The sequence below is a fragment of the Thamnophis elegans genome, chromosome 1 (assembly GCF_009769535.1).
Source record: "Thamnophis elegans isolate rThaEle1 chromosome 1, rThaEle1.pri, whole genome shotgun sequence".
Taxonomy (NCBI): Eukaryota; Metazoa; Chordata; class Lepidosauria; order Squamata; family Colubridae; genus Thamnophis; species Thamnophis elegans.
In genome coordinates this window covers 169,456,101-169,482,718 of record NC_045541.1, presented here as the reverse complement: position 1 = coordinate 169,482,718, position 26,618 = coordinate 169,456,101, and the positions used below count along the sequence as shown (strand labels likewise).

General features: G+C 43.2%; 1 protein-coding gene across 1 annotated transcript in view; it reads right to left on the bottom strand.

Annotated features, from left to right (window-relative positions):
- Positions 1 to 26,618, bottom strand: part of REXO1 (RNA exonuclease 1 homolog) — a 45,363-nt gene that overhangs the window by 3,833 nt on the left and 14,912 nt on the right. Inside the window, 15 exon segments of the mRNA XM_032234893.1 lie at positions 1,369 to 1,489; positions 1,730 to 1,762; positions 1,764 to 1,869; positions 3,338 to 3,453; positions 4,467 to 4,562; positions 4,564 to 4,578; positions 7,681 to 7,754; positions 9,255 to 9,368; positions 14,581 to 14,718; positions 16,093 to 16,206; positions 16,772 to 16,895; positions 17,766 to 17,903; positions 19,045 to 19,202; positions 21,623 to 21,872; positions 24,677 to 24,781. Coding sequence (XP_032090784.1) covers positions 1,369 to 1,489; positions 1,730 to 1,762; positions 1,764 to 1,869; positions 3,338 to 3,453; positions 4,467 to 4,562; positions 4,564 to 4,578; positions 7,681 to 7,754; positions 9,255 to 9,368; positions 14,581 to 14,718; positions 16,093 to 16,206; positions 16,772 to 16,895; positions 17,766 to 17,903; positions 19,045 to 19,202; positions 21,623 to 21,872; positions 24,677 to 24,781 — 1,702 coding nt within the window.

Sequence of the window (26,618 nt, the reverse complement as noted above, 5' to 3'; positions counted from 1 at the left end):
AAAGAGGAGGAATGAAGTTACCAGGCAACCGGACTGCAACGATGGACCATGTGATTGATTGTTTGGGGATGGGAGAAAACATTTACTTTTAATTAGGTGAAACCACGAGAACATTCAGTCTCGGTTTTCACTAGCCTGTGCCAATATGATATATCCAATAAATGTATTCTTTGAGGAATTAGCCTGCCTTGGAGTTTGTTTGCTATGGGAATATTACATTGCAATGGCAAACCTTTTTGTTGTTGGGTGCCAAAAATGCGAGGGGCAAGCACCCATAATGCAAAGCACACCCCCACATGTGCATGCATGCACAACACCACCCCTCACGATCCCTCCCCCATGTGCACTGCACTGCTCGCCTCCAATCTGAGCTTGCTATTGCCTTCGGGGGGGGGGGGGGGCTGGGGAACGCCATTTTCACTCCCCAGGCTCCAGGAAAGCCCTCTGTCTGGCACAGGTATGTGTGTTGGAATTGACAGCTGACAGCTTGCATGCTGGCAGATATGGCTCCATAGGTTTGCCATCACAGGTATATTACTTGGAACCCTGACAAGTGCTTCATAACTCTCTCTATGCTGAAAAAGTTGTTTTCAAGGTATTGTGATAATTCAATAAAAGAAGGGAATTCTTGATGAACTTAAGAAGAAATGAGGGTATTGGATAGTAAATGGACAAATAAAATTACCAATCAAAGAGAATATTGCACCTCAGGGTTGAAATGAGATGTTCTCTCTTACTCTTTCCTCTTCCTCTCTTCTCTCTCTGTCTCTCTCATCCTCTTTCTCTTTGTCTCTCTTCTCTTTCTTTCTCCTTCTTTTCCATTCTTCTGTCACTTTGTCTCTCCTCCCTTCTCTCTCCTCTTTGTCTCTTTCTGTCTCTCTCATCCTCTTACTCTTTGTCTCTCTTTCTCTCTCCTTCTTTCCCACTTTTCTGTCATTTTCTCTCTCCTTCTGTCTCTTTCTGTTCTCTTCCCTCTTTTTTCTTCCTCTCTTCCTCTCTCCCACTCTTTTATCACTTTCTCTCTACCGCCCCAACCTGTCCCCATACTTATCTTCGACTGATCATGTTTGCAATAATTTACCTTCTTTTCTAAATAGGTGCAGTTCCCTTACCAAATCCCTCGCTCACTCAAACACACACACTCACGCACGCACAAAACCATTTCTCTCCATTCCAATTCGGATCCTATAAATCAATTGCTCTGTGAAACATCTGTGAAAAAAATTCTGGTGCTCAGGCATGAAATTGTGTCGCTCAAACACTATACTTTTCCGCACACATGAAAAAAATTAGAGGGAGCATTGGAATCACCATACAGCAGCCAACAATCTGGGTCAAAACTCCCCCCTCCCCACCAAAAAATCTTACCACTGTCCTGGATGATGCGCTTGAGGTAATCCGCCATCAAAGTACGCAGTGCCCGCTTGTAAGGCAAACCGAGGCGGTGAGGGAAGACGACAGCTGTGTCCACCACCATAGAGTGGATAAGCTAGGAAGGGAAGGAAGAAGATAATCTATGGGATTCGTCTTTACATTCTTTCTTTCCTTTTGGACTTTTGATTAAGACTGCTTAAGTACAAGGATATACGTTTTAAAGAAGTGCATCTTAAAACATTGGCCAGAGAAGGCAATGGGTTTGAAGGGGGATTTGCCCATAAACTAGCCACGGCCATCATTTCAGGGGAAGGGTTGTAACGTAAAACTGTGTGTGTTTCCGTGCAACATTTACCTTTAGTGCAAACAAGTCACTTTCTAAACTGTGGGCCTATCAGGATAGTGTCTGTGCTGAACATACTCAAGAGAACCGCCTGGACATCCCGAAGAGTTATTGATGCGTTTTCCAGATCTGCCTCCGTCACACCCGAAAATCTGCCAAGGAAAGGTTGGTATCAAAAGGTGGATTTGTTTTTTTTAAAAAAATTCTGCGGCTTTTCAGACATATAGTTACCACCCCTCACAGGTGCAATTGTAGCCTAACTCCTGCTCAGAGAACCTCCTCCCTTCTCTTTCACAAAATCTCTTGAGGGAAATGGATCCTGGTTTCTTTTTGACAGCACTCTGGGGATGATGGCTGAAAGCAAAAGCCATGCTTCCCCACCATTTTGTTCTGGGAAATAGATAAAAATTGTAACACGGGGCAGGAATGTAGAAACAACACAAGATCAACTTCTCCCTGAAATCCAGCACTACACGACCCGCATGTGCCACAGGGCCCTCTGGCATCTCCTCAATGTGGTACATTTGCAAATATCGCCATACAAAGTGTTGCCTTATTGGAAAAGAACAAAGTTCAGAGCAGTAAATCGGAAAGAATCACGAAAAGCAGGTTCCTCCATAGGAAAAACACTCGGCTCGCATTTCTTGGGGCAATGTGATTTAGACAGATCGGCAATTTGTCTGGGAGTGCGAATCTTCTGAATTTATTCTTTCCCTGATTCACAAAGCAGGACAAGTAGAGAACAAGGCAGTGAATCTGAAACTCAAAAATAAAGGTCACCTGCTAAAACTCTGAAAAGAAAGCCACATGGAGGAGGTTAAGAAGTTAGCCTAGATGGGTGGGAGGGACTGGCACCTGCTGTGGGCCTAACTTCCTCCAGAGTTTCGGAGTTTCAGCATGCAAGCTCCCGTTGGCAGAAAAATGCAGTGACCCCACATGGTTTCGTGCAGACCTCGGGTGCACATGTTATCTCCTCTCCTGCAAGAGTAGCATTGGTTGCCAATTTGCTTCTGGGTGCAATTCAAGGTGCTGGTTCTCATCTTTAAAGTACTTTATGACTTGGGAGCAGATTATCTGAGGGACCATCTCTTACTGTACATCTACCCAATCCACCAGAGGCAAGGAATGTTGCAGGTCCCATCCCCTAGGGAGATACACCTGGTGAGACCCAGAAGGACTTTCTCTGTGGTGGGCTCCTCTCTCCGGAATATCATTCCCCCAGAGATTAGAATGGCCCCTTCTATAATACTCTTCCGGAAAGCGCTGAAGAACCGGTTCTGCCAGCGGGCCTGGGGAACCCAGAGCGGGATGGAGCCCATTAAACGGCTTGTGTGATGTGGTGTCACTGGGGTGGCAGGTTATTATATATTTTATGATGTGTTATTCTCTTCTATTAATTTTATTGTTTTACATTTGAGCTTTTTATATTCCTGTAAGCCGCCTTGAGTCGCTATGTGCAAATAAGCAGCAATATAAATTTCCTAAAATAAATAAATAACATAAATAAAATAAACTCTAAAGATGCAGATGCTTAGCTGGTACTCTGGCTTCTCAACTGCTGTCACCAAACACAGCCTTTTCTTTATGATACTCATCTCTTTCACACTTGTGGGCCCTCACCGAGTGTTGTAATCCACAACTTTGGAGTCTGGTTTGACAAAGGTATCGTAGACCACTCTCAGGTCTGAGTTGATCACAGTGATGCGCGTCAGCTCTAAACCTTGCTTAGTGTAACACTGCAGAAGATGAGATAGGAGAGGACACAAAAGAAAGCAGGTTTTAGGAAGGGTTCCCACCAGCTGTTGGACAACGGCAGCCATTCGCTCATCAGACGCTGGCGAATTTTGCAATCAAATAGAAAGGTGTGAAAAAAAATCAGGGGAAAAAGGATTCAGAAATGTTTCTAGTCATTTAGGAATGCCTTGCTTTAACCACATTTCTATTCTGCCTTCTTTCTGAGGAGTTCAGAAATTGTAATTGGTACCTTCCAACTCTATATTTTATCTCTACAGTAACTTTGTGAGCTAGGGTTAAGTCTATTATCAATGATCCTTCTGCTCTGATAGCCCCCCACCGCCACCTGTTCTCCAGACGCATGGATTCTGCAACTCCCAAAATTCCAACCAGCAGAGCTAGATTGGTGGGAATATTAAGGGATATAGCGTCAACAAACCTAAAGGGCACCAGCTTGGGGAAGGGACGTAACAGGTACATCTGTGCCTTAGCCCTTTCTCAATGATGCTCAAACTAGAATTTTTAAAAAAGTTCAATTCTGCAAACAAACACATTATGGAAAATGTGATGAAATTTTGGTTCAGGCTTCTAAATTCCTCCCTCTTCCAGAACGCACCAGGGTATTCCACGTCCCCGGAAACCTTTCCATGAACCCGAGGCAGGCAATATTTGTGGACTCTGAATCAGTTTTCCTAACTGTATTCTTCTGGGATTGCCTTCTCATCATTTTTTCAGGTGTGTGTGTGTGTGTTTCTACTTCTACAATGCAAACCATCCTGGCTTCTTTAACCGTATCCTGGTTTATGTCCTTGCTGATTGCCTCCTCTTGAATCTCAACAGCTTTGTTTTACTTGGAAAACCCATTCTACATTACCCAAGCTCTTCATTAAGTGTGCTAACAGTATCAAAGTTGTTTCCATACAAATATACTGGATGTTGGGGTACAACATTTTAAACACACACTCCTGATGAAAGATGGAATCCTTAACATATTCTATAGGCACAGCCAACCTACCATTTCACAATCCAAGGCGTAGATGCCAGGATGCCCATCTGCCCTTGTCAACTTTTCAAACGTCTTCACGAAACCTTCCAGGCTTTCCTTCCGGCCCATCATGGACATGTTGCTTAAGGTAAGAGTGGGGGAGAATTAAAGAGGTGTTACCAAAAACTATCCTGGACAAATTTGATCAGGAGGTCTCCAATCTTGCCCACTTTTAGTTAGAAGGCTGTTGCTCTTGCAAAATGCCAACCTGAGTAGACACAATATTGGAAGTAAAGGTCCCTTTTTTATGGGGGCTGGAGAGAAGACTGAAAACTGACTTGCTCCATAACACAGAATCAAAAGATCAATAACAATTGCAAGAGTGAAAGAGAACACCCTCACATTATTACAGTTTTTTTAAAAAAAAAACTGACAAGTTCTCAAGAACATCCAAGGGAACAACACAGAGAATAACAAAATGTATCTGGACAGTAATCTTTTCAAACAGCAAAACTGCGATGTCTATGGGGAGAATAGGAAGTCTTCTACAATTTAAGGCATGTCAAATTTTTCAACTTTCAATTTCCAAACATTAGGGCTACTCAAAAGTTGTGACAAACCTTGGGGATTGTAAATATATTTTGGTTACTTTAATATAATTTAGATGTGCTTGATAAGTAACTACATAAATATCATAACCTTTTAACATTTTGTTAGTTTCATTTGTATACTGGAGAAAAGGAACCTTGATGGCAGGCCTAATATTCCATCATCTTTACAGTGGAAAAGGCTATCTTGAAAATGGAGATGTATCAGGACAGCTCCCAGGAACATCAGTTTTGAGAACAAAAACATTTGTACACATTCCTAGAGAGGTGTGGACTAAAATCTCTGGAGGGGAAAATGATCTGATCTCCTTTAGTTTTCCTCAGAGCTCAATTTCTATATCCCTCTAAAGGCACTGAGCCACAGTCTTTCTCACAGATGGTGGAAAAGCCCATATCCTCAGGGAATGCAGCAGCCTTGGGCCTGAACGGAATTTCTTCCCTCTCCCACCACCAGTTTCCCTTACTTCTCTGTCGATGTTATCGTACTGTGACCAGGGTTACTATGTAATTACAATATACTCTGAATTATAGCTTTGGGATGGGGGTGGAAGAACATCTGCTAACAGCATGACCCAGCTGAAAAAAAATATACATGGTCCTAGGCTGCATGAACCAAAGCCTGGTATTCAGATCAAGATAAGTCTCTGTTTAGATCACACTTAAAGCACCAGCGTCAGGGTCCCACATAACATCCCTGTCAGGCCTGGAAGCTATCTTTTACATGGGGCCTTCAGACCTACCACATTCAATGCTGTGGGAAAATGGGAGGGAAAAATATGGAGTATGGGAGATATATAGTCAAAATAACTTTCCTTTCTCAGTGAGTCCAGGACATCATGCCCTGCACCTAGAGGAGTGTGACTGGGAGGAATCTCCACTTGGGACGGTGCTTGATTGGACCATACAATAATATAACAGCAGAGTTGTAAGGGACCTTGGAGGTCTTCTAGTCCAACCCCCTGCCTAGGCAGGAAACCCTGTACTGTTTCAGACAAATGGCTATCCAATATCTTCTTAAAGACTTCCGGTGTTGGGGCATTCACAACTTCTGGAGGCAAGCTGTTCCACTGATTAATTGTTGTAACTGTCAGGAAATTTCTCCTCAGTTCTAAGTTGCTTCTCTGTCATGTGATGGAAATGTGGGTGCTGGGCAGGGACTTGAACTTTCGTTTGAGTGGGGAAAACCTGGAAACTTTCAGATTCCGGTTTTCCCAGATGTGCCAATGTGACATCTCTAATAAAATGGGACTTTGGGGAACCTCAAGCCTCGATATTTTAAGAAGGGCTTTGTTAAACTGGAATATGTTCAGCGGAGAGGAAATGAGATGATAGCAGCCCTGGAACAAAAAAACTTGTGAGGAGATGGTATTGGGTATGCCTTATCTAGATTAGGAAAAAAACTCGGCCCAGATTGATAGCTGCCTTCAAAAATCTCGAGGGCTGCTGTGTATAAGATAGGACAAAACTGAGCCGGGGGGGGGGGGGGACACAAGAAAGAATGGATTTAAAATAACTAGAAAGTTGATTTGGGCAGCTTTCACTGGAGGTGTCTGAACAGAGGCCATCTGTTGGAGATACTACAATAGTAGACTCTTGCACTGAGCACATGGTTGGATTAGATGACCACAAAGATTCCTCCCAGATCTTACATTCTGTGATTCTTTGATCTCTCCCCTTCTACCTGGAGAAAGTATTAACTTGATGGAGACTGCAGCATTGTCCTCAATAGCCAGAGCCCCGTTCTGAGCTCCCATCTCAAGCTTTTATAGAAAATTCATGGGTGATCAGTCTGCTGAAGAGTAACAAGTCGCAATGACTAGTTGGATGAAATTAATACTAAGAAGTATTAATTAGAAGTAGAACAGGAAGTATTTTTGATATAATGGGCCATGTGCTTCATAGCATAGAGCCTCATTTTCTGATGGACTGCATATCTCCCAACTGTTTCTGACAACCCAACCCAGCATGTTTGAACAGCTCCTCTCTATTAAATGCTGCCATCTTGTGGGTCTAAGGAAGTGTGCCTTCTCTGTCTCTGCCTATGGAACAGCATTCCCTGAGAGATACAGATGGCACCCCCTTCTCCTGGAGTTCTGGAAAGCCCTTAAAACCTGCATTTGTTCATGGACCTGGATTTAATGTGTGTATTGATGTATTTGTGGGATCCCATTGTAGCTGTTGACATTTTGATGGTTTTAGTTTGGGCCATTTACTTGGGGGAGGGGGGTTACTCTTTGCTGGATTTTGCAGGCCATTCAAAATCTAATACAGGGGTATCCAACCTTGACAAGTTTGAAGACTTGAAGACTTTAAACTCCCCTGCTGGCTGAGGAATTCTGCAAGAGTGAATCCACAAGTCTTCAAAATTGCCAAGGTTGAACATCCCTGGTCTAACGGATTCGACCACTATCACAAATTTAATAATAAACGTAATATTTTTGTCCTATTACTACAGAGAATGGCTAATAGAATGGGCCATGGGGTTGTTTTTTTCAAGCCAAAGTAAGATTGAAAAGCATTTCCAAAGCATCTTCCATGAACCAGAGATCAAAGTGGCAAAGCTGTGACTATACTCAGACAGAAGGTGGGCCACTTCACCTTGTACTTCAATGGTTTGACCTAACATGAGTACCTACTTTGGCAACTTGGCATCCGAGTGAACCTACGGCTCCCGAACAACAGCTATAATGTGTTTCCCAGCCACCTGGCACTGCAAAAAAGAATAGAAAAGAGAGAGAACTGCTAAATGGGAAATCTTCACTGCGCACATAACCACCAAAGATTAAGCAAAAACTAGTCTGATTGACATAATTTTGATTTTAATATTAACACAATTCCTTTCTATCAAACTACTTGGGGAGGGTGGTTATGTTTAAAATCATTACTTATAATGAAGATGCAGGCTAGGAAAATGATGCTAAGGGAAAAAGAAAGCAAACAGCAGTATGAACAACTACACAATGAACACAGAAAGCTAAAGTAGACTTACGTCTGAAATATCATTTAAACGTGTCTCTAAAGGATTACAGACTAGTTCTTGGAGGAGTGGGGTTTGATGACAATTGGTCACAGCTAGGGTCATAGCTAAGTTAAGGGACGCAGTGGCTCAGTGGCTAAGAAACTGAGCTTGTTGATCAGAAAGGTCGGCAGTTCGAATCCCTAGCACCGTGTAACCAAGTGAGCTCCCGTTACTTGTCTCAGCTTCTGCCAACCTAGCAGTTTGAAAGCATGTAAAAATGTAAGTAGAAAAATAGGGACCACCTTTGGTGGGAAGGTAACAGCGTTCTGCGTGCCTTCGGTGTTTAGTCATGCCGGCCACATGACCACAGAGACATCTTCGAACAGCGCTGGCTCTTTGGCTTTGAAACAGAGATGAGCACTACCCCCTAGTGTCGAGAACGACTAGCACACCTTTACCTTTAAGGTGATTCTGATGAAATGGATCCCATTTTGCCTCCATCACAAACATAATTGGGTTTATTGTCTTTCAATTGTGTCCCCTTGCTTGTTACTTAAGACAACAATAACCTTGCATGTTAAAAGTACTCTGAATGAATATTTACTTGTTTATGATATTTTCCCTAAATGTTTGCAACTCTGCTATTGCATGTTATTTGAGCTTCATGGAAGCCCTCTTGATATATAAACAGAGTCTGAGGGAACAAATTCTGCCAAAATGTGATGTCTGTGGAGATTCACATCATCCAGGTCATGGTTGTTTCAAGGTGCTTTTCAAAAAGTAACTGGACTATTCTGAGAGGAAGAAGAAGCCCTTTTACTTCTGATCCAAGAAACTTCATCAGTTGTGACTGGACTGTGAGTGGATCCTATCCTTCCATCTCCCCCACCATCCAGTCACAATGGATGAAGCTTCTTGGATGAGAAGCGAAATGTCATCTTCTTTCTCAAAAAACAGTCCAGCTGCCTTTAAAAAAAAAACTCCTCTGGGCCAAAATGTGATGCTTCTCTCTTTTTTTTTCATTGGCCTTCAATATCCAACATGCAACCTGACTACGTGACCATTACTACTAGAGAATGGGATAAACTCATGGCCATGAGCAGAGATCTAAAACCTAGTTGTCTGGGCTCTCAAAGCAGCTTGCAAAATGCCACCTGTGCATCGCCTCAACAGGTTTCTTGTGAGAATAAAATCAATGTGGTGCACTTTGAATTCCATTGGAGAAAGAATATACTTTAAAAAAACTATTACCTCTTTGCTTGCGTAATCTCCCCCAGTGATGGATGCATTCTTCTTTACGAACACAATTTCCAGAAGGTGATACCATGTATTCTGTGCCACAACGACAACAAATCCTGCAAGAACCTTACAGAAGAAAAAGGGGTGTGTTAAAAATATAATTTTTTGCAAAACTTCTATCTCGATTTCACTATCCTAAGTTGTATCCTTATTTAAGTTATAATAACATGTTATTATATAGTAACATCATTTGTGTTTTGTCTTTTAAATATTGGAAAATTCAATAAATACGATTTTAAAATAAATATAGAGAGAAAGATTTTTGGCTCTCAGTCCTTTCTCATATATCAGCCTAAAGCACTATTTTTTTAAAAAAAAAAATCTTCTATTTTCTCCCAATGAGATAACCGGATCATACAGTTTGGGAGTTCATCAGAACAGGAGCCCTTACAATACAATAGTAGAGTTGGAAGGGACCTTGGAGGTCTTCTAGTCCAGTGTTTTTCAACCTTTTTTGTGCAAAGGCACACTTTTTTCATGAAAAAAATCACGAGGCACACCACCATTAGAAAATGTTAAAAAAATTTAACTGTGCCTATATTGACTATATATAAAGTAATTTTCCCACGGCACACCTTACACTATGTCACGGCACACTAGTGTGCCGCGGCACAGTGGTTGAAAAACACTGTTCTAGTCCAACCCCCTGCCTAGGCAGGAAACCTTATACCGTTTCAGACAAATGGCTATCCAACATCTTAAAGACTTCCTGTGTTGGAGCATTCACAACTTCTGGAGGGAAGTTGTTCCACTGATTAATTGTTCTGTCAGGAAATTTCTCCTCAGTTCAAAGTTGCTTCTCTCCTTGATTAGTTTCCACCCATTGCTTCTTGTTCTACCCTCGGGGGCTTTGGAGAATAGTTTGACTCCCTCTTCTTTGTGGCAACCCCTGAGATATTGGAACACAGCTATCATGTCTCCCCTAGTCCTTCTTTTCATTAGACATACCCGGTTCCTGCAACCATTCTTCATATGTTTTAGCATCCAGTCCCCTAATCATCTTTGTTGCTCTTCTCTGCACTCTTTCTAGAGTCTCTGCATCTTTTCTACATCGTGGCGACCAAAACTGAATGCAGTATTTCTTGAACTCATCTGCAAGGATGACTGTACTTGATTGTATGAAGTGACATCTGAAGGGCCAATGGCCATTTTTTTTCTCATCTATGAACTGTTTCTAAGCAATATTCAAACATTGCATTGGTTGTTATTTTTCTCAACTCAACGAAAAACGCAAGACTCCTATTAGACAAGCTGTTAAAGAGATTCAGCCGCTCGCCACCTTGTGGTATGAGGAACAAATTGTATCAAGGACTGAGAAATAACGAAAGACATCAAGTACAGGTAGACCTTGATCTGCAACTACAATTGGGACTGAATTTCCACTGCTGAGCAAATCATTTTCCTACCTTTTTTTTACCATGTTAAGCAAATGACTGCAGTTAAGTGAATCATGTGGCCATTAAACAATCAGCTCCTCCCACCCTCTGACCACTTGTTGGAAGCCAACTAAGAAAGTTACAAATGATCCCAGGATGCGGCAATCGTCATAAATACATGCCTTTTGCTAAGCGCCTGAATCTACTTCACGTGACTGTGGGGATGCTGAGAAAGTTGTAAGTATGACGCCTGGTCTTAATAAGTCACGTGTTTCAGTACTCTTGTAGTTGAGACCTTTGAACTCTGGTGCTGGAGAAGGCTCCTGTGAGTACCTTGGACTGCAAGGCAATCAAACCAGTCAATCCTGGAGGAGATCAACCCTGACTGCTCTTTAGAAGGCCAGATCCTGAAGAGGAAACTCAAATACTTTGGCCACCTGATGAGAAGGAAGGACTCACTGGAGAAGAGCCTAATGCTGGGAATAACTGAAGGCGAAAGAAGACACGACTTTGCAACTAACAACAACAACTTTTATTCTGAAGAAAAGTTTTGTTTCTCTTGGCAGAAAGAATTTGCAGTAATTCAGCTTTGGAAGATCTAAGCGGGTATCACCTCAATCAGGATATCCCTAATATAAATATAAAAAGCTCAACCCAAAAGACTGAAATCTATGAAAACAAGACAGTTCTGTTTTGTCCCCTGCAGGACATACAAACTGAAGCCTCAGAGCTGCATATGGCCCCATAAGCCTTGGCTATGGCCCCTAGGGTAATTTTAAACTGCCTCAATAGCATGAGTTTTAACACAAAAGAGGGGGAAGATTGTTAAATACCCAACTAGTAATCACATCGCTGTATTTCATCAATTCACCCCGGGCTTTCAGACCCCATCCTTGTTCTAACCATGGTTACTCTCTTAAGACTGTTTGCCAGCTTATCACTCCAACATTATCCCCTTCCCTAAATTAGGAATCTGTGCTATAAAGCTATGCCTATCATAAAGGCTCCCCAATGACTGGAACATTCTTTCTAACAGAGCTGAAACTACACACACACACACACACACACACACCAATTACGGTTTGGCTTTTCACAAGCTTGGACAACTCAATACCCATCTGACGGCATGAAGAGAGGGAACTGCTATAGATTTAGGAACAGAACAGAATCCCTTCACCTGGTCTCAAAAATTTTCCATTATAAGTATGTTTCATGTTCCCTTTCCATTTTTCCATATCTTGACTTAGCTTACCTTTAATTGTCTTTAAATCCTTGCTATTCAATGTTCATTACAATTCCCTGAATCTACTATGTTGAATAACAAGCAGTACACACCACACTTTGTTCCTCTTCTTAAAAATTTTATATGCATCCATATTATGTATATTTTAACCTATACTTAGTTGTCTTCCCATTGTCATATTCAATCAATTAGCAACTTAGTTTAATTATCATGTATCAGAGTGAATCACATACTACTGGACTTTGAGGTAGCATTTATTATTGTTAAACAGACAGAAAGACACACACTACCTCGGACAAAGGGCACCATAGATCACCCATCTCTTCTTCACTACAGGGACCTATGGCTTAACAATTGCTCAAAGTTACAACGGACTCCCACAAAGCTATTTACGACCAATAGAGCAGCTGCATACATCCCTACATTCACATGACTGCATTTTGGGTGCTCCCCTATATGACTATTTACAATAACTGTGATTTGTGATATTTTTGCCGGTTTCTGGGGGAAAAACACTCATTGGGGGAAATCGATTTGCTTAATGACTGTAGCATTCACTTAATGCCCACAGCAGAAACTATACACATAGGTCTCGACTTACAACCATTCATTTAGTGATCGTTCAAAGTTACCGGACTTTTTGGAGTATAAGACACACCTTTTTCCCCCTTAAAAGAGCGCAGAAATGTTGGTGAGTCTTATACACTGAATACAGCCATTTTTGGCCTCCCGAAACCCCGGCATCCCATTTTTGTGAAAAATGGTCGAAAAATGGGTCAGTTTTCACAAAAACGGGAGCCTTTTTGCCTTCCCCCAGCCCTGCTGAAGCCTGCAGAGTGCTCCTGGGAGCCAGGGAGGACAAAAACTTTTTAAAATTACTGATGCATCTTATAGTTCGAAAAATACGGTACTATGGCACTGGAAAAAGTGACTTGTGACCAGTTTTCACACTTGTGACTGTTGCAGCATCCCCACGGTCATGTGATCAAAATCTGACCACTTGACAACTAGCATGTACTTCTGATGGTTGAAGTGTCCCAGAGTTACACGATCATCTTTTGAGATCTTCTGATAAATAAAGTCAATGGGGAAGCCAGATTCCCTTAACAAGCATGTTATTAACTTAACAACTGCAGTGATTCCCTTAACAACTGTAGCAAGAAAGGTTATAAAATGGGGCAAAATGCAGTTAACAAATGTCTTGCTTAGCAACAGAAATTTTGGGTTCAATTATGTTCATAAGCCAAGGACTACCTGTACAAAAATATTAAATCCAGTGGTCACACAATAATTTTGACTTTTGACTACAACAACTTACAACCGTAATTCTAGGCTCAGTTATGGTTGTAATTGAGGACTTCTTGTCGTTCCTTTGACTGCACCTCTGGAGTTGCTTAGCAATTTAAGAGAAGAATTGCATGACTAGTCCGAACACCTTGAAGCCTAGCCAGGGAAGCAAACTTACAAACGGGAAGGCCTTCTGTAATCTCCTCCTGCCTTTTCCCTCCTTGTATTCCAACCACCATACTCCTCATTAAGTCCAGGGCAGAGGTCAGCAACCCGCGGCTCTGGAGCTGCATGTGGCTCTTTCATCCCTCTGCTGCAGCTCCCTGTCACCAATTGGCTCCACAATTGATAGGGTTAGGGCTTTTGGTTAGGGCAAGTAAAGGAAAAAGGACACCGTGCTAGGAGGAGACTCTATGGTGGGGGAATCAGACTTCCTGTCGGCTCCAGAATTGAACGGGAAGGGGGGGGGGGACACACAACACTCGAGACAAGGATCCAGGGGATCACAATGGACACCACGACATGTTCCTCAGTGGCATTACTCTGCATTTTTCAATCAAAATTGGTGCAAAGGAGAACACACTGCTCATCCCAGTTTGGGGCTGCAGACAGCAGGTACAGAGTTCTGCATGAACCTATTTATATATGACCTGCCATTATACAAGTCACAAATGACAAAGGATTAAAATAAACTCAGGTTTAGCCCAGGAAGAGAGGCCTACATGCAAATAACAACAACAATATCATCTACAATAGGTAGCTTCAAAATATGTGTCAACTGATTTGCTTGGGTTCATTAGTCCAGGGTCTTCAACCGTGGCAGCTTGAAGCCTGGCGGACTTCAATTCCCAGAAGCAAAGCTGGCTAGGGAATTCTGGGAGTTAGCAATAGCAGTTAGACTTATATACCGCTTCATAGGGCTTTCAGCCCTCTCTAAGAGGTTTACAGAGTCAGCATATTGCCCCCAACAACAATCCGGGTCCTCATTTTACCCACCTCGGAAGGATGGAAGGCTGAGTCAACCCTGAGCCGTTGAGATTTGAACCACCGAACTGCAGATAACAATCAGCTGAAGTGGCTGCAGTACTGCACTCTAACCACTGCGCCACCTCGGCTCTTGAAGTCCGCCAAGGCTTAAAGTTGCCAAGGCTGGAGACCCCTGCATTAGTCAGAAACTTCACAATAGGTTTAAAAGCTCACTAAAGAATCCCCATCCACAAGCAGTCAGGGTAGATGTCTGTCTTGAAGGGAATAAACTGGCTGAGGGGGGTTCCTTTCCTGGCCTCCCCCCGTTCCCGTCCCCCCACCCCATTAAACAGAACGTCTGAATGGTTCTCAAGAGTCAGAAATTCTCCGGTCCAGCAGAACTCACCATCAGCCAGTTTCTTCTCTTCGGCAGCAAAGACAACAGCCCGTCCAGGTCTCTCGGGACAAGGTAATGGGTAGCCATGCTCCTTCAAGTCATCCTCTGTCAGCACATACTCTTTGAGCCTTCGGTACAAGGTAGCCCCTGAATGACAAAGGTTAAGAAATGTTTATCTAGCCATTTTTTTCTAGCTATTCTCAGACCAATACCACACACACACACACACACGGAAATATTCAGGACAGCTTACGCAGCAACAAAATGGTGATTGCAGTTGAAGCAGCATAAAACCAAAGCAAAGGCAGATCTAAGCACTGGGGGGCGGGGGGAGAGGGAGAAGTAGGGGGGAAATGCTGAGAAGAAACAGCAGGCTGTTCTTTCTACAGAGATCATTATAAGAGCAATCCAGTTGGACTAGGCCAGGAATCGGCAACCTTAAACCCTCAAAGACCCACAAAGGTCCTAACCGGAAGCCCCCCGTTCAGTTCTGGAGCCGACCAGAAGTCCGGTTTCCCCACCATAGTGTCTCCTCCTAGCATGGCGTCTTTTTTCCTCTATCTGTCCTAACCGAAAGCCCTATCAGTTGTGTAACTGACTGGAAAACCTGCCCCTTGCCATTGAGTCTCCTCCTGACATCTCCAGTTGGGACAGTACTTGATTGGGCCATGTGATGGACATGTGGGTGCTGGCCAGGGTCTTGGACTTTCACTTGGGTGGGGAAAACCTGGAAGTTTTCAGATTCAGGTTCTCCCAGATGTATCAATATGACATCTCTAATAAAATGGAACTTTGAGGAAACCCAAGCCTCAGAGTCTCCTTTCATTGGGGGTGTTACTTGGAACCCTGAAACTCCTCTTCTCTCTCAACGGGACAAAATGCATTTGCAAAGACATCCCGTTCACAACTTAGGACCATGCAACTTGAAGGATTATTCCCCCCCCCCCACACACACACACACAGACCTGGAATATCTATCAACCATTTATGTAACTGATAAAAAAGCAACTTGTTTTGCTTCAAAGCTAATGCTTTATCCATATGCAAAACTGACACAGGTTAGATCATCTGCAATTTCTGCAATGGATTGTGGAAGTTGTTAACTGGATAACAGTCTTACTTCAGGATAATTGCACTTTTATCATGAAATGCCCTGCCTTACAGGGTAAAATGTGGGTCAAACTGAAGGGGGACGTTTAGCAGAATTTGCATGCACTATGCATCAACGAGCCTCTAAAAAGTGACCTCAGCCCATTCTCCTCCACAGCTTTTCTGTGCTCTTTATCATTTTAAATAGCTCTGAATTGGCTTTCAACACTGATCCTATCAGTTCTCTGATGCTGAAAAACAATCAGGCTACTTCTAAAATCAATCTGAAGGTCTTTAAAACAGACAGAAAGGAATAGAATTACACACACACACACACACCACACCACACACACACACATACACACACATACACACACACACACACAGACACCACAGTCACTGTGTACCATGACAAAAAAGGGAGAAACCTACCTGTCAGATCTTCTAGCCGTAAGCTTGTAGAACGATTAAGTGTATAACTGGTCCTGGCTGCCAGTTTCCCTCCTAGCATAGCTTCGTGAGAAACCACTTTCCTATTGCTGAACTCTGGAAGAAAAAGGCAGATGTCAAACTAGAACGTCAGCAAACATCCTGGGTCAACCACAAATAAAATTTCTGAGTCAATGAAAGTGCCACACAGGTCTCCACTCGCTGACTGCTTTAAAAGTCAAGGCCCGCATGCTACCAATTAAGCTCAGAAAGAAGTGATATAATAGGTACCATAATTATTTCAGGGTTAACATCATATAATCCCCCGCTTCGCCAATATGCTAAATATCCTTTGTAATAGCAGCAGTTGGTGGGCAGGGACTGGGACCGAGGTATGGCATAATACTACAGTGCAACCAGCTAACTGTCTCTATTGGTACAGATGTTAAGGAGCTGGCCAAGAGATGTATTATGAAAGTTTTGCCCACAGAATTATGCCCTGTTGGATTGGTAGGCAGTCTTTTTACCCGGTCTATTGTGCAAACCTGAAGTGGGTTTTGTTAAGAAGCTCCAAGTGTCTAGAAATGGGAGGTTTGAGAGTATAAGGAAAGAATAAAACGAAAGTAGTAAAGTAGCAGGGAAGCTTCAGTCTGTAAGTAAGAAGTAAAGTCTAAGTACATACTCTGAACTTCCTGAGAAGGGCTGGGCAACAGAGTCCTCAGCTTCTTCAAAGTGTTCACTGCCACATTCAGGTAGATGTTGCGGCTGGTGCTGCGCTCATACACCACCTTCTCCTCAGCAAGAGCCTGTGAACAGCATTCCCACCATCAGCATTTTTGAGTTTTTAAAATACAAAATGAAGTTGCTAAGGCAGGAAGGAGCAGTTCCCAGGCTAGGGAGAACTATTATGTATATATTATATATATTATGTATATATATATAAGGTGGCTTCCAATGCCACCAGGAGAATGGTCAAATATTCATATACAAGGATAAGCAGGAAGAAAAAGGACAGTGTTTCTACAAGTAGTCCTCGACTTACATCCATTCGTTTAGCAACCGTTCAAAGTTACCATGGCACTGAAGAGAGTGGCTTATGACCATTCTTCACACTTAAGATCATTACAGCATGGCCATGGTCAGGTGGTCCAAATTCAGCCACCTGGCAATTGACTCATATTTATGACGGTTGCAGCGTCCCGGGGTTATGTGATCACCTTTTGTAACCTTCTGACAAAATCAACGGGGAAGCCAGATTCACTTAACAACTGTGTTATTAACTTAACAACGGCAGCGATTCACTGAACAACTGGGAAAGAAATTTCATACAATGGGGCAAAACTTAACAACTATCTTGCTTAGCAATGGAGGTTTTGGGTTCGCTTGCAGTCGTAACTTGAGGACTACTTGCATTCATAACACAGGGAACAGTACTTCTAAAAATAAGGTAAGAAATGTAGACCTGTGATCCTCTTACTATTCAAATAGGAAGGTCAACATTGGGTTGGCTGTCCTAACTTTGAACTTGCAAATATGTTTGATCAATGAATTTCCAAATTTTTTAAGTGATTCAATCCCTCTCTCATTTGGGCCTACCGTTAAAGAAGGGCAAACCGTAAGAATTGAAAGATGCTCAAGCATCCCTCTTATCGTTACCGTTGCAAAAACACACAAACCTTGTCAAATGCTGCCTGCTGGGAGGGGCAGACCTTCGAGCATTCATCGATGAAGAGGTTGAGGTACCTCTGACGGATGTTGGTGGGAACTTTGGCACCGTATTCTGTGGGAATAACTGGCCTTTTCAAGGTGGTGCTCTAGAGAATAGGGAAAAGAGGGGGTGGAGGAAATAAGCTATTTTGATAGCACGGGTCACTACAATACCTTCCCTGCCTCTGATTGGTTCTTCTACTAAGCTATATATGAGCTATGAGCTAAGCACATGTGGTCTAATGGTCAACTTTCTGCGGTATCCAACATCCCACAAGATCATAGTTGACTGACTCTTTCATCGGCGAGTCAATCAAATTTGTTTGATGTGATCGGAATAAAACTTCTCCTTTTGTGCTCTCTGAGCTTAGTTTTTTCTTACAAATGTTTTATTACATCTGCCAGCACTGCCGATGTTACCTAGTTTGGGTAATGAAACTTCTGCAAGAAAACAACCAAACTCAGAGCGCACCAAGGACCCTCTCATTTCAACCCTGAGCTATAAATGTTCTCTCCTTCATTGGGACATTCCAAATAATATACTTTTCAGAGTATAAGACACAAAAGAGGCTGAAAATCTGGGTGCGTCTTATACACTGAATACAGCATTTTTTGCCTCCTGAAACCCCGCCCCCTTCACCAAAATGGCCATGCATAGCTTGTAGGAGGCTTTCAGCGAGGTCCTGGGGGCTGGGGAGGGCAGAAATGAGCAAAAAATGGCCCATTTTTGCTCAATTTTGTCCCCCCCCCGAGCACTCTATAAGCTTCCTAATGCCCTTTTTAAACAAAAAACGGACCCATTTTTGCAGAAAAATGGGCCATTTTTTGCTCCCTCCCCCCAGAACACTCTATAAGCCTCTTAAGGGTTATTCATGCCCTTTTTTGAAAAAAAACAGGGCCGTTTTCCCCCAAAACAGGCCATTTTTGGGAGGTTTGCAGAGTGCAAAAACATTTTTTTTAAAAAATTGCCTCTTCAAACCCTTGGTGCATCTTATACTCTGGTGCGTCTTATACTCTGAAAAATAAGTAATCCAAAATTCTTTCTAAGACTGACTCAAATATTTTTAATATGCAAAGCTGGATGATAAATCCTAGAAGAAAACAAAAGGAAGCACAATCTTCCTCAAGCATTTATCTTCAACAGTCTTCCAAACGTTAAAATTAAAGGCTAAAATAGTTAAAGGCTAAAATGTTTCATGTGTTCAATTAAAAAAAAAACCTATGAAGCCTATTCTGGCAATTTATCACCTGCAGAGTGGGAGTGTGTGCTATCCTTTTTGGGAGTCCTGTGGTAGTTGTTTTAGATGCCATCCCCATCAGCGTTCGAGCTTTCAATGCTGGAGCATCAACACCATTGGAAGATGCCACACGTGCAGGTGGAATGGTCTTCTTAAGATTTCCAGGAGCTGAAAGGGTGTGGGCAAAAAAAGGACAATATTCAGAAGCAGGGCGGAACTCTGAAATGCGGTACAAAATCTTAGAATTATGTAAGTCATGGAAGTGATGAGGACTGACCTGCCCACGTCTGGTAGACCATTTAGGGCGGAGGTGTCCAACCTTGGTGATTTTAAGGCTTGAAGCCTTCAACTCCCAGAATTCCCCAGCCAGTTATGATGTCTGGAGAATTCTGGGAGTTGCAGTCTACAGGTGTTAGAGTTGCCAAGGTTGGGTACACCTGATTTAGGGAGAGTTGAGAAGAAGAGTGGAACAAATGCCCCAAACCCTCTGTCAGCCCTGGAGTCTTTTTCCCCCTTGGCATTTGAGGGTTGCCACAGCGAAGAAAGTCACGCTGTGGGAACGGGAGGGGGGAGGAAGAGATAACTGGGGGATAAAATTCTTTCTCTTCAGAACCAAGAGTTTTCCCACTAGGTGCAAGGAGGTAGGGTCTGAGACTGAGTGACCATGGATTGTGACCTGACTAGACCATGTGTTGAGCTGCCTGGGCGGGGGAGGGAAAACATTACTTTTAATTAAGGGGAAACCCAAGGGGGGCTCAGAGTCGGGTTTCCCCAAATGTGCCAATATGACGTGCCTAATAAATCTATTCTTTGAGGAACTTGCCTGCCTTGGAGTTTTGATGCTGTTGGGCCTATTACTTAGAAGCAGTGATGGGTTGCAGGCGGTACGCCCCAGTATGGGCGTACCGGAGCCTGCCCGGAGCACCGGATACCGTTCCAGTACGGTGCTCCGGAGGGCCCACCTGGCTGCCCGAGCTCCAAGTCTTCAGCTCTTCCACGCGCAGCGCGTACAGCACCTGCACGACGCTCCGCTGAGCAGCTGGAGCGTCACGGAGGCTCAGGGACATGCTAAGACGTGTGTGCATGCTGCGCACATCCATGTGGACACCGCCGGCCTATTCCAATTCTACCAGTTGGAATGGGATCCAGAACCCACCACTGCTTAGAACCCTGACACCATCTCCTGAATCTCCCAGAATTTTCTCTCAGCCTTTGCTCATCTTTGCAACTAAATCTGTGAATGAAGTTCTAAGTCATCTGGAAGGGGCCATGTTAATGTCAACTGAACTGGTCACGCCTTATTCAGATACAGCTGCCACTCAATCAAGGGTACAATAATCATCACCATTTAGTGCAGATTTGTTCTGCTCTAGCTCTTCAGGTATCCCAGGTTGGCTATTACTTCACTTCCTGTTTTACATGTTCTTGTTATCATTTCACTCTGTTTAGTGAAATGTACGAAGTCCAAAAAAGGTCTCAGTGTTGATAAGGTGTGAACAGATAAAAATGTAAATAAATAAAAAGTTCCTAGCTTGCACATTTGCTACTTATTGCTGGATTACAGAGAGTGGGGGGAAAGAGAGACAAAACAAAAAAGCATACTCCAGACTAAAGGCACGAATGGAATGATAAAAGGCGTAATTATCTAGCCATGAGTTAAAGGAGCTGAGATGGCGCAGTGGTTAAATGCAGCACTGCAGGCTACTTCAGCTGACTGCAGTTCTGCAGTTCAGCTGTTCAAATCTCACCGGCTCAGGGTTGACTCAGCCTTCCATCCTTCCGAGGTGGGTGAAATGAGGACCCGGATTGTTGTTGGGGGCAATATGCTGACTCTGTAAACCGCTTAGAGGGCTGAAAGCCCTATGAAGCGGTATATAAGTCTAACTGCTATTGCTATTGCTATAATATTCTTGCCCAACTGATACTAAGAACCTGGTTTCCCTACAAGGGTCTTGCTACCTGGGGAACCTATGACTACAGACTGCACTCAAAACAGAATTAAAATATACAAATAGACAGAGACATCCACGGACAGCACAGGAGTAGGTTGGCTTCGTTCCTTTTTCATGACTGAGCTGCAAAACTCTGATTATGTGAGCAACATGTCTTTGGGGAGTCTTTATGGAGAAGGGTGTGGCCATCTGCATGGCCTTCCTCCCAGTGGTGGGATTCAACCAGTGTAACCACCGGTTTACTGAGCGTGCGCACGCCAAACAAGCACTCTGCACACGCGCAGTGCGTTTGAAAACAGCTCTAAAACGTACCTTCTACTGCAGGCCTGGTGGGTAAAAAACAGCTGAGGCGCAGCAATCCACTCTGCTGCGCCTATCAGCTGGGCTTCAAACAAAGGAGATATAAGACAGACTAGCGCAGGGGTGGGCGGGCGGGGCCAACTGATCGCCAGAACTACCGGTTCGCCCGAACCGACTGAATCCCATCCCTGCTTCTTCCTCTTTCCCCACAAACTGCTCAGTTGGCTCAAGATCCCCTTCAGCGGGTCAGAAGATGAGGATACTCTGGTTTGCTTCTCCTCAAAGAATGAAGAATTCTTCCGCAAGGAAAATAAAAACCTGGAAACATTCACTTGCCCAACTTGGAGACTGTCGAAAGAGCCGCACTGGGCACATGAGCAACTCGCTTCCTTTCTCCTTTGTGCATAACAATGGAGGTTCTTTGGGGTGCCACAGGAATCTTTACGGGCGGCGGCAGGGGCTGCTTTGGCCGCTGCTGGGCCAGCTGCGCCGCCTGCTTCTGCGCTAGCTGAATCCTCTGGTAACAGACCTCTTGGGCAGTTGGGGGTCGGTAAGGCCGGACCACTGGCTTGCTTGGGACTTCAACCTGAAAAGGAAATGTAGGGACATTGGTTTGTGTGATAAAGAAGAAGCTTGCCACGTATGGAATCTGAAGCCACGTATTTTGACTTGGATGAGAAGGATTGTGTCAACTCTGATGTGTTGGCTGGGGCCATTTTGGAGGTTTCAGGGTTGCCACAGTGTGAAGAAGGGATAGGGAGGGGGAACATAGTAAGATAGCAGCTTGTAGTCAAAACAAAACAGTTTCTTGTGGGAACCAAGGACATTCCAACAGGTGGCTGGAGAAAGGAGGAGCATAGTATCCAGGCAACCATCATCATCATCATCATCATCATCATCATCATCATCATCATCATTTATTGGGTTTGTATGCCACCCACCCTCAAGAGACTCAGGGCGGCTTACAGATAAAAAGGGAAAAGGGGATACAAAAATTAAAGACAACATTAAAATACCACAACATTCATAACTTAGGATGGGGCCGGAACAGCCAGGTCTTGGTCGCTTTGCGGAAGGCCGAAAGGGTAGTAAGGGTCCGGATCTCGACGGGAAGATCGTTCCATAGGGCCGGAGGAGCTACAGAGAAGGCCCTCCCCCGGGGAGTCGCCAGCCAACATTGACCGGCAGATGGAATCCGGAGGAGGCCTAGTCTGTGAGATCTTATGGGTCTCTGGGAGGTAAATGGCAGGAGGCGGTCTCTCAGGTAGCCAGGTCCTGTACCATGTAGGGCTTTAAAAGTAACGACTAGCACCTTGAAGCGTGTCCGGAGACCAGCCAGCACCTCGAATGGACAATGTGACTGATGGTTTGAGGAAAAGGGAAACTTTCACTTTTTAATTAGGTGAAAACCACGGAAACTTTCAGAGTTGGTTTTCACCAGTTTGTGCCAACATGATATCTCCAATAAAACTGTTGTTTGAGGAACTTGTATGCTTCGGAGTTCTGCTTTCCATGGAGTTATTTCTTGGAACCCTGACAGATTGGCCTTACCAATCATGAATATATGATTCACCCATATGAGACAGAACAGAAACAAGGAGGAGAAGAGAAGAGAGTGCAAACAATGTTCCATCTACACATTTCAGGACATATTTGTCCACCCATGATGTTTTCATACTGAAGACAGGTGCTGAACCTCATACACCTTTGCAAAAGGGTTTGGGAACAACAGATGTGCTAAGAACTTGCAAATATTTGAGTTTCAGAATTTCCAATCCATTTCACAAGAGTCCTTTTTTCCCCTCTTGCTCTGCAACAGTGCTTAATGGACAAATGGAAGGAACATGTACAATCGGCCGGAATGTTGTGTGTGGCGACCAAAAGCCTGATTTGTGAAAACAAAGAGCCCATTGATGTTCCAGAAGAGAGACTAATCAAGGTCTGCATGCACACACACAGACAAAAATCCCTAAAGATCCAGCAGCTAGAATCTCCTTAATTCACTTTTTTTAAAAGGTTTGTTTTCAACCCGCAAACCGAAAAAATATAAAGAACACATTTTCAAGGGGAAGGAAGCTAGAAATAATTTCTGCAAAGAAAAAAATAGTTTAAGTACTTACAGCAAATGGAACATCTACAGGTCACATTAACAATCTCAGAAATGAGGTAAATGCTCTGAAAAATACTGGTGGCTGCCTAAACTACTCTTCTTTGATATTATTTCATCTCAACAGAAGAAAACAAATGACTGATTTCTTCTGAATTCACTTAATTGAAAAGGGGTGCTTTTTTGTTTTAGAACACATCTAAATCCTTCAATTTTACAGGGTAATTGAATTCAGCCAATAGAGTGCCAAATCAGAGAGAATGTGCTTCAAATAAACAAACAGGGAAAATTAAAATCTGTCACGTACAATACAAATAACTCAAATAGACAAACAGCCACAGTCAAAATGTTAACTGGGTAACAGCATAACAACATTTTTTTCTTTAAAAACAGCTGTCTTTAAAAAAACAAAGCCTAGGGAAAGATCTGTTGTTTTATACGTGGCTTTACTGCCTTTCTTAATTGTTACCTGCCACAGTAAAGAAGGCCCTGCTTCTTAAACAGCTGATGGTAGAGAAACATACAGCAAGGCCTCCAAAGCAGGAGTGGGTTGCTGCTGGCATTACTGCCGGTTCGATGTGTGTACACTTTGTGCTCTGCGCACGTGCATAGTTGCCTGTAAATAGGTCTGCACACGTGCAGAACATTCAAAAATGCCAAAAAAATCATGCCCTGGCGACTGGGGAATCGGTTTGGAAGTGTGGCCAGCCTGGGTCGCTGCAGGTTCTGCAACCCAGGCCAACATTCCACTACCGGTTCACCCCAACCAATGCAAACCGATAGGAGCCCACCTCTGCTCCAAAGCTGAACTGCATGGGTGAAGCAGTTATTAAGGAGGAAGGGAATTCCCCGCTCCTAGATTAGCTGGATCCTCAATATTTATATATATATGCAAATGTTACATACAAAACCTTAGATTCTCTTTAATGTTCTTCATATCTTACAGCAACAGGAATACAAAGAAAATGAAAGGCTACGTCTTTAAGATCATCCTGAAAATTGCAAAGCTATATCTAGAATCTTACATACTAGACACAGTATATGTTAGACAGCTCAAAATGTCACGAGTGCTATTGTACCACGTATCTAAAAACCACAAACGCAGAAGTGTACATTTTCAAGGCCTCTGGGAATCCACGGGTGTTAGGTTTCAGCACTACACTCACAACCTCACATTACTCGGCTGGACATGGGCATATGCCCCCAAAAGTCATCAACAAGAATAGAGATTGGCAAGACAGCATCAGAGACAAGCTTCAGATGCCATTTCAAGATCTACTTACATGCCCTTGCTTTGTTACGTGAGAAATCCTCTTTTTTTGTCCAGGAAAGAGTGTGGTTAAACTATCTTCTGTCAACTTTTCTTCACTCCCTTCTTCTTTTGACACCTAAAGAGAAGGAGTGAGAGAGAAGAAAGTAAATTTCCAAAGTAGTAATAGATTTGATATTTGTGCATCTTTCAAAATAACAAAATCACAAAGCTCGTTTTGAAAAGCAGAATAGGGTCAGCGGAGCCTGTAACAGCTTAGTTCTGGGAAGTGGGGCGGGGAGATATCCTCATTCTCACAGGGCAAAGAAGAGGAAACAATCTCTTACATTCTTTGATAACCACCTTCCAGATATATTGAGATTGAAACTGGAAGGGACTTTTGCAGCTGCTGTGAACACATCTGCACGACTGAGAAAAATTTATTGCTGAATTTGCTACAGTAATTTTGCAGACAAGCAAATAATTTTATTTGGTCTTGCCTTGCACCTTATTGACCTGTAACTTCTAAAACCAAGAAACTGCACATTTTTTAAAAGAATTGCTACTGTAAGATAGCAATTTTTTAAAGGATGATACTTTTTAAAAACAATTCATGTTTGGCCCACTGTACTTGAATATGTACTGTACGTAATTGATACATCCATAATTTCACCAATACAGGTACCGTGTTTCCCTGAAAATAAGACAGGGTCTTATTTTCTTTTGACACACCCCCCCCCAAAAATAAGCGCTTGGCCTTATTTTCGGAGAGGTCTTATTATTTTTGAGGTGCAGGAGGCGGTGACGTGGTCACCTCATGGCTGCTGCTATGCTGCAATATTTTGGGGAAGGGCTTATTTTAGCACCTGCGCTCAAAAGCCCAATTGCGCTTATTGTCCGGGGAGGTCTCATTTTCAGGGAAACAGGGTACTTCTCAACTAACGACCATAATTGAGCCCCAAATTTCCATTGTTAAGTGAGACATTTGTTATGTTTTGCCCCCATTTAACAACCGATCTTGCCACAGTTGTTAAGTGAATCACTGCAGTTGTTAACAGCTGCAGTTGTAGAGTGAATCTGGATCGGGACCACTGACTTCACAAAAAGGTGATCCCATGATTCTGGGAGACTGCAGCTATCATAAATATGCCAAGTGCCTGAATTCTGACCACGTCAACATGGGGAGGCTGCAAAATGGTCATGTCACTTTTTTCAGTACCATTGTTAAGTTCGAGCATTCAGTAAACAAGTGGTTGTAAATTGAGGATTACCTGTATCACACAATGGAAGAGATTACAGAAGCCACATGAACTCAGGAAATGACTTCCCTGGGTGATTCAACAGTCTGGCCCCGTTTTTATTCTCACTGGCAGTGATTTCCCAGAACCTCCAGCAGAGAAAGGTCTTATTCCAACAACTGCTAATTAGACCTTTTTAAACATGTTGTGATCTGAATCTAAGTCCTTCCACAAGGAACATGAAGTTCTCTACCGTCTGAGCTACAGGCTTTTCCAGGAAAGAAAACAGTGAAGACGCTCTATTGCTTGAGGCAACAGGCTTCCCTCACTCAATGTCTTCCTCTAGAATTATGCAGTGAAACAGGGGAGGGTTCCTGCCAGTTCTAACCTCTTCTATAGAAGAGGTTCCACAAATCTACAGTGCTGTTTAGAACCGGTACCAGCTCCCTCCCCCGTCCGTCCGCACATCATCAAGATGAAGAGCAAGAGGAGGAATTCTGGGAGTTGAAGTCCACAAGTCTTAAAGCTGTCAAGTTTGAACACCCCTGGGGTTTTTTTTTCTGAAGAGTTAGGAGTGCGAGGATCTTGTAACTTGACAGCTTTAAGACTTGCGTGCTTCAAATGCCAGCGTTTCTGAGCCAACATTTTGGTTGCTAAGCAAGAGTGTTGTTAAGTGAGTTTCGCCACATTTTACAAGTTGGCCACGCCCACCCAGTCACATGTCAGGCAAGCCACTCC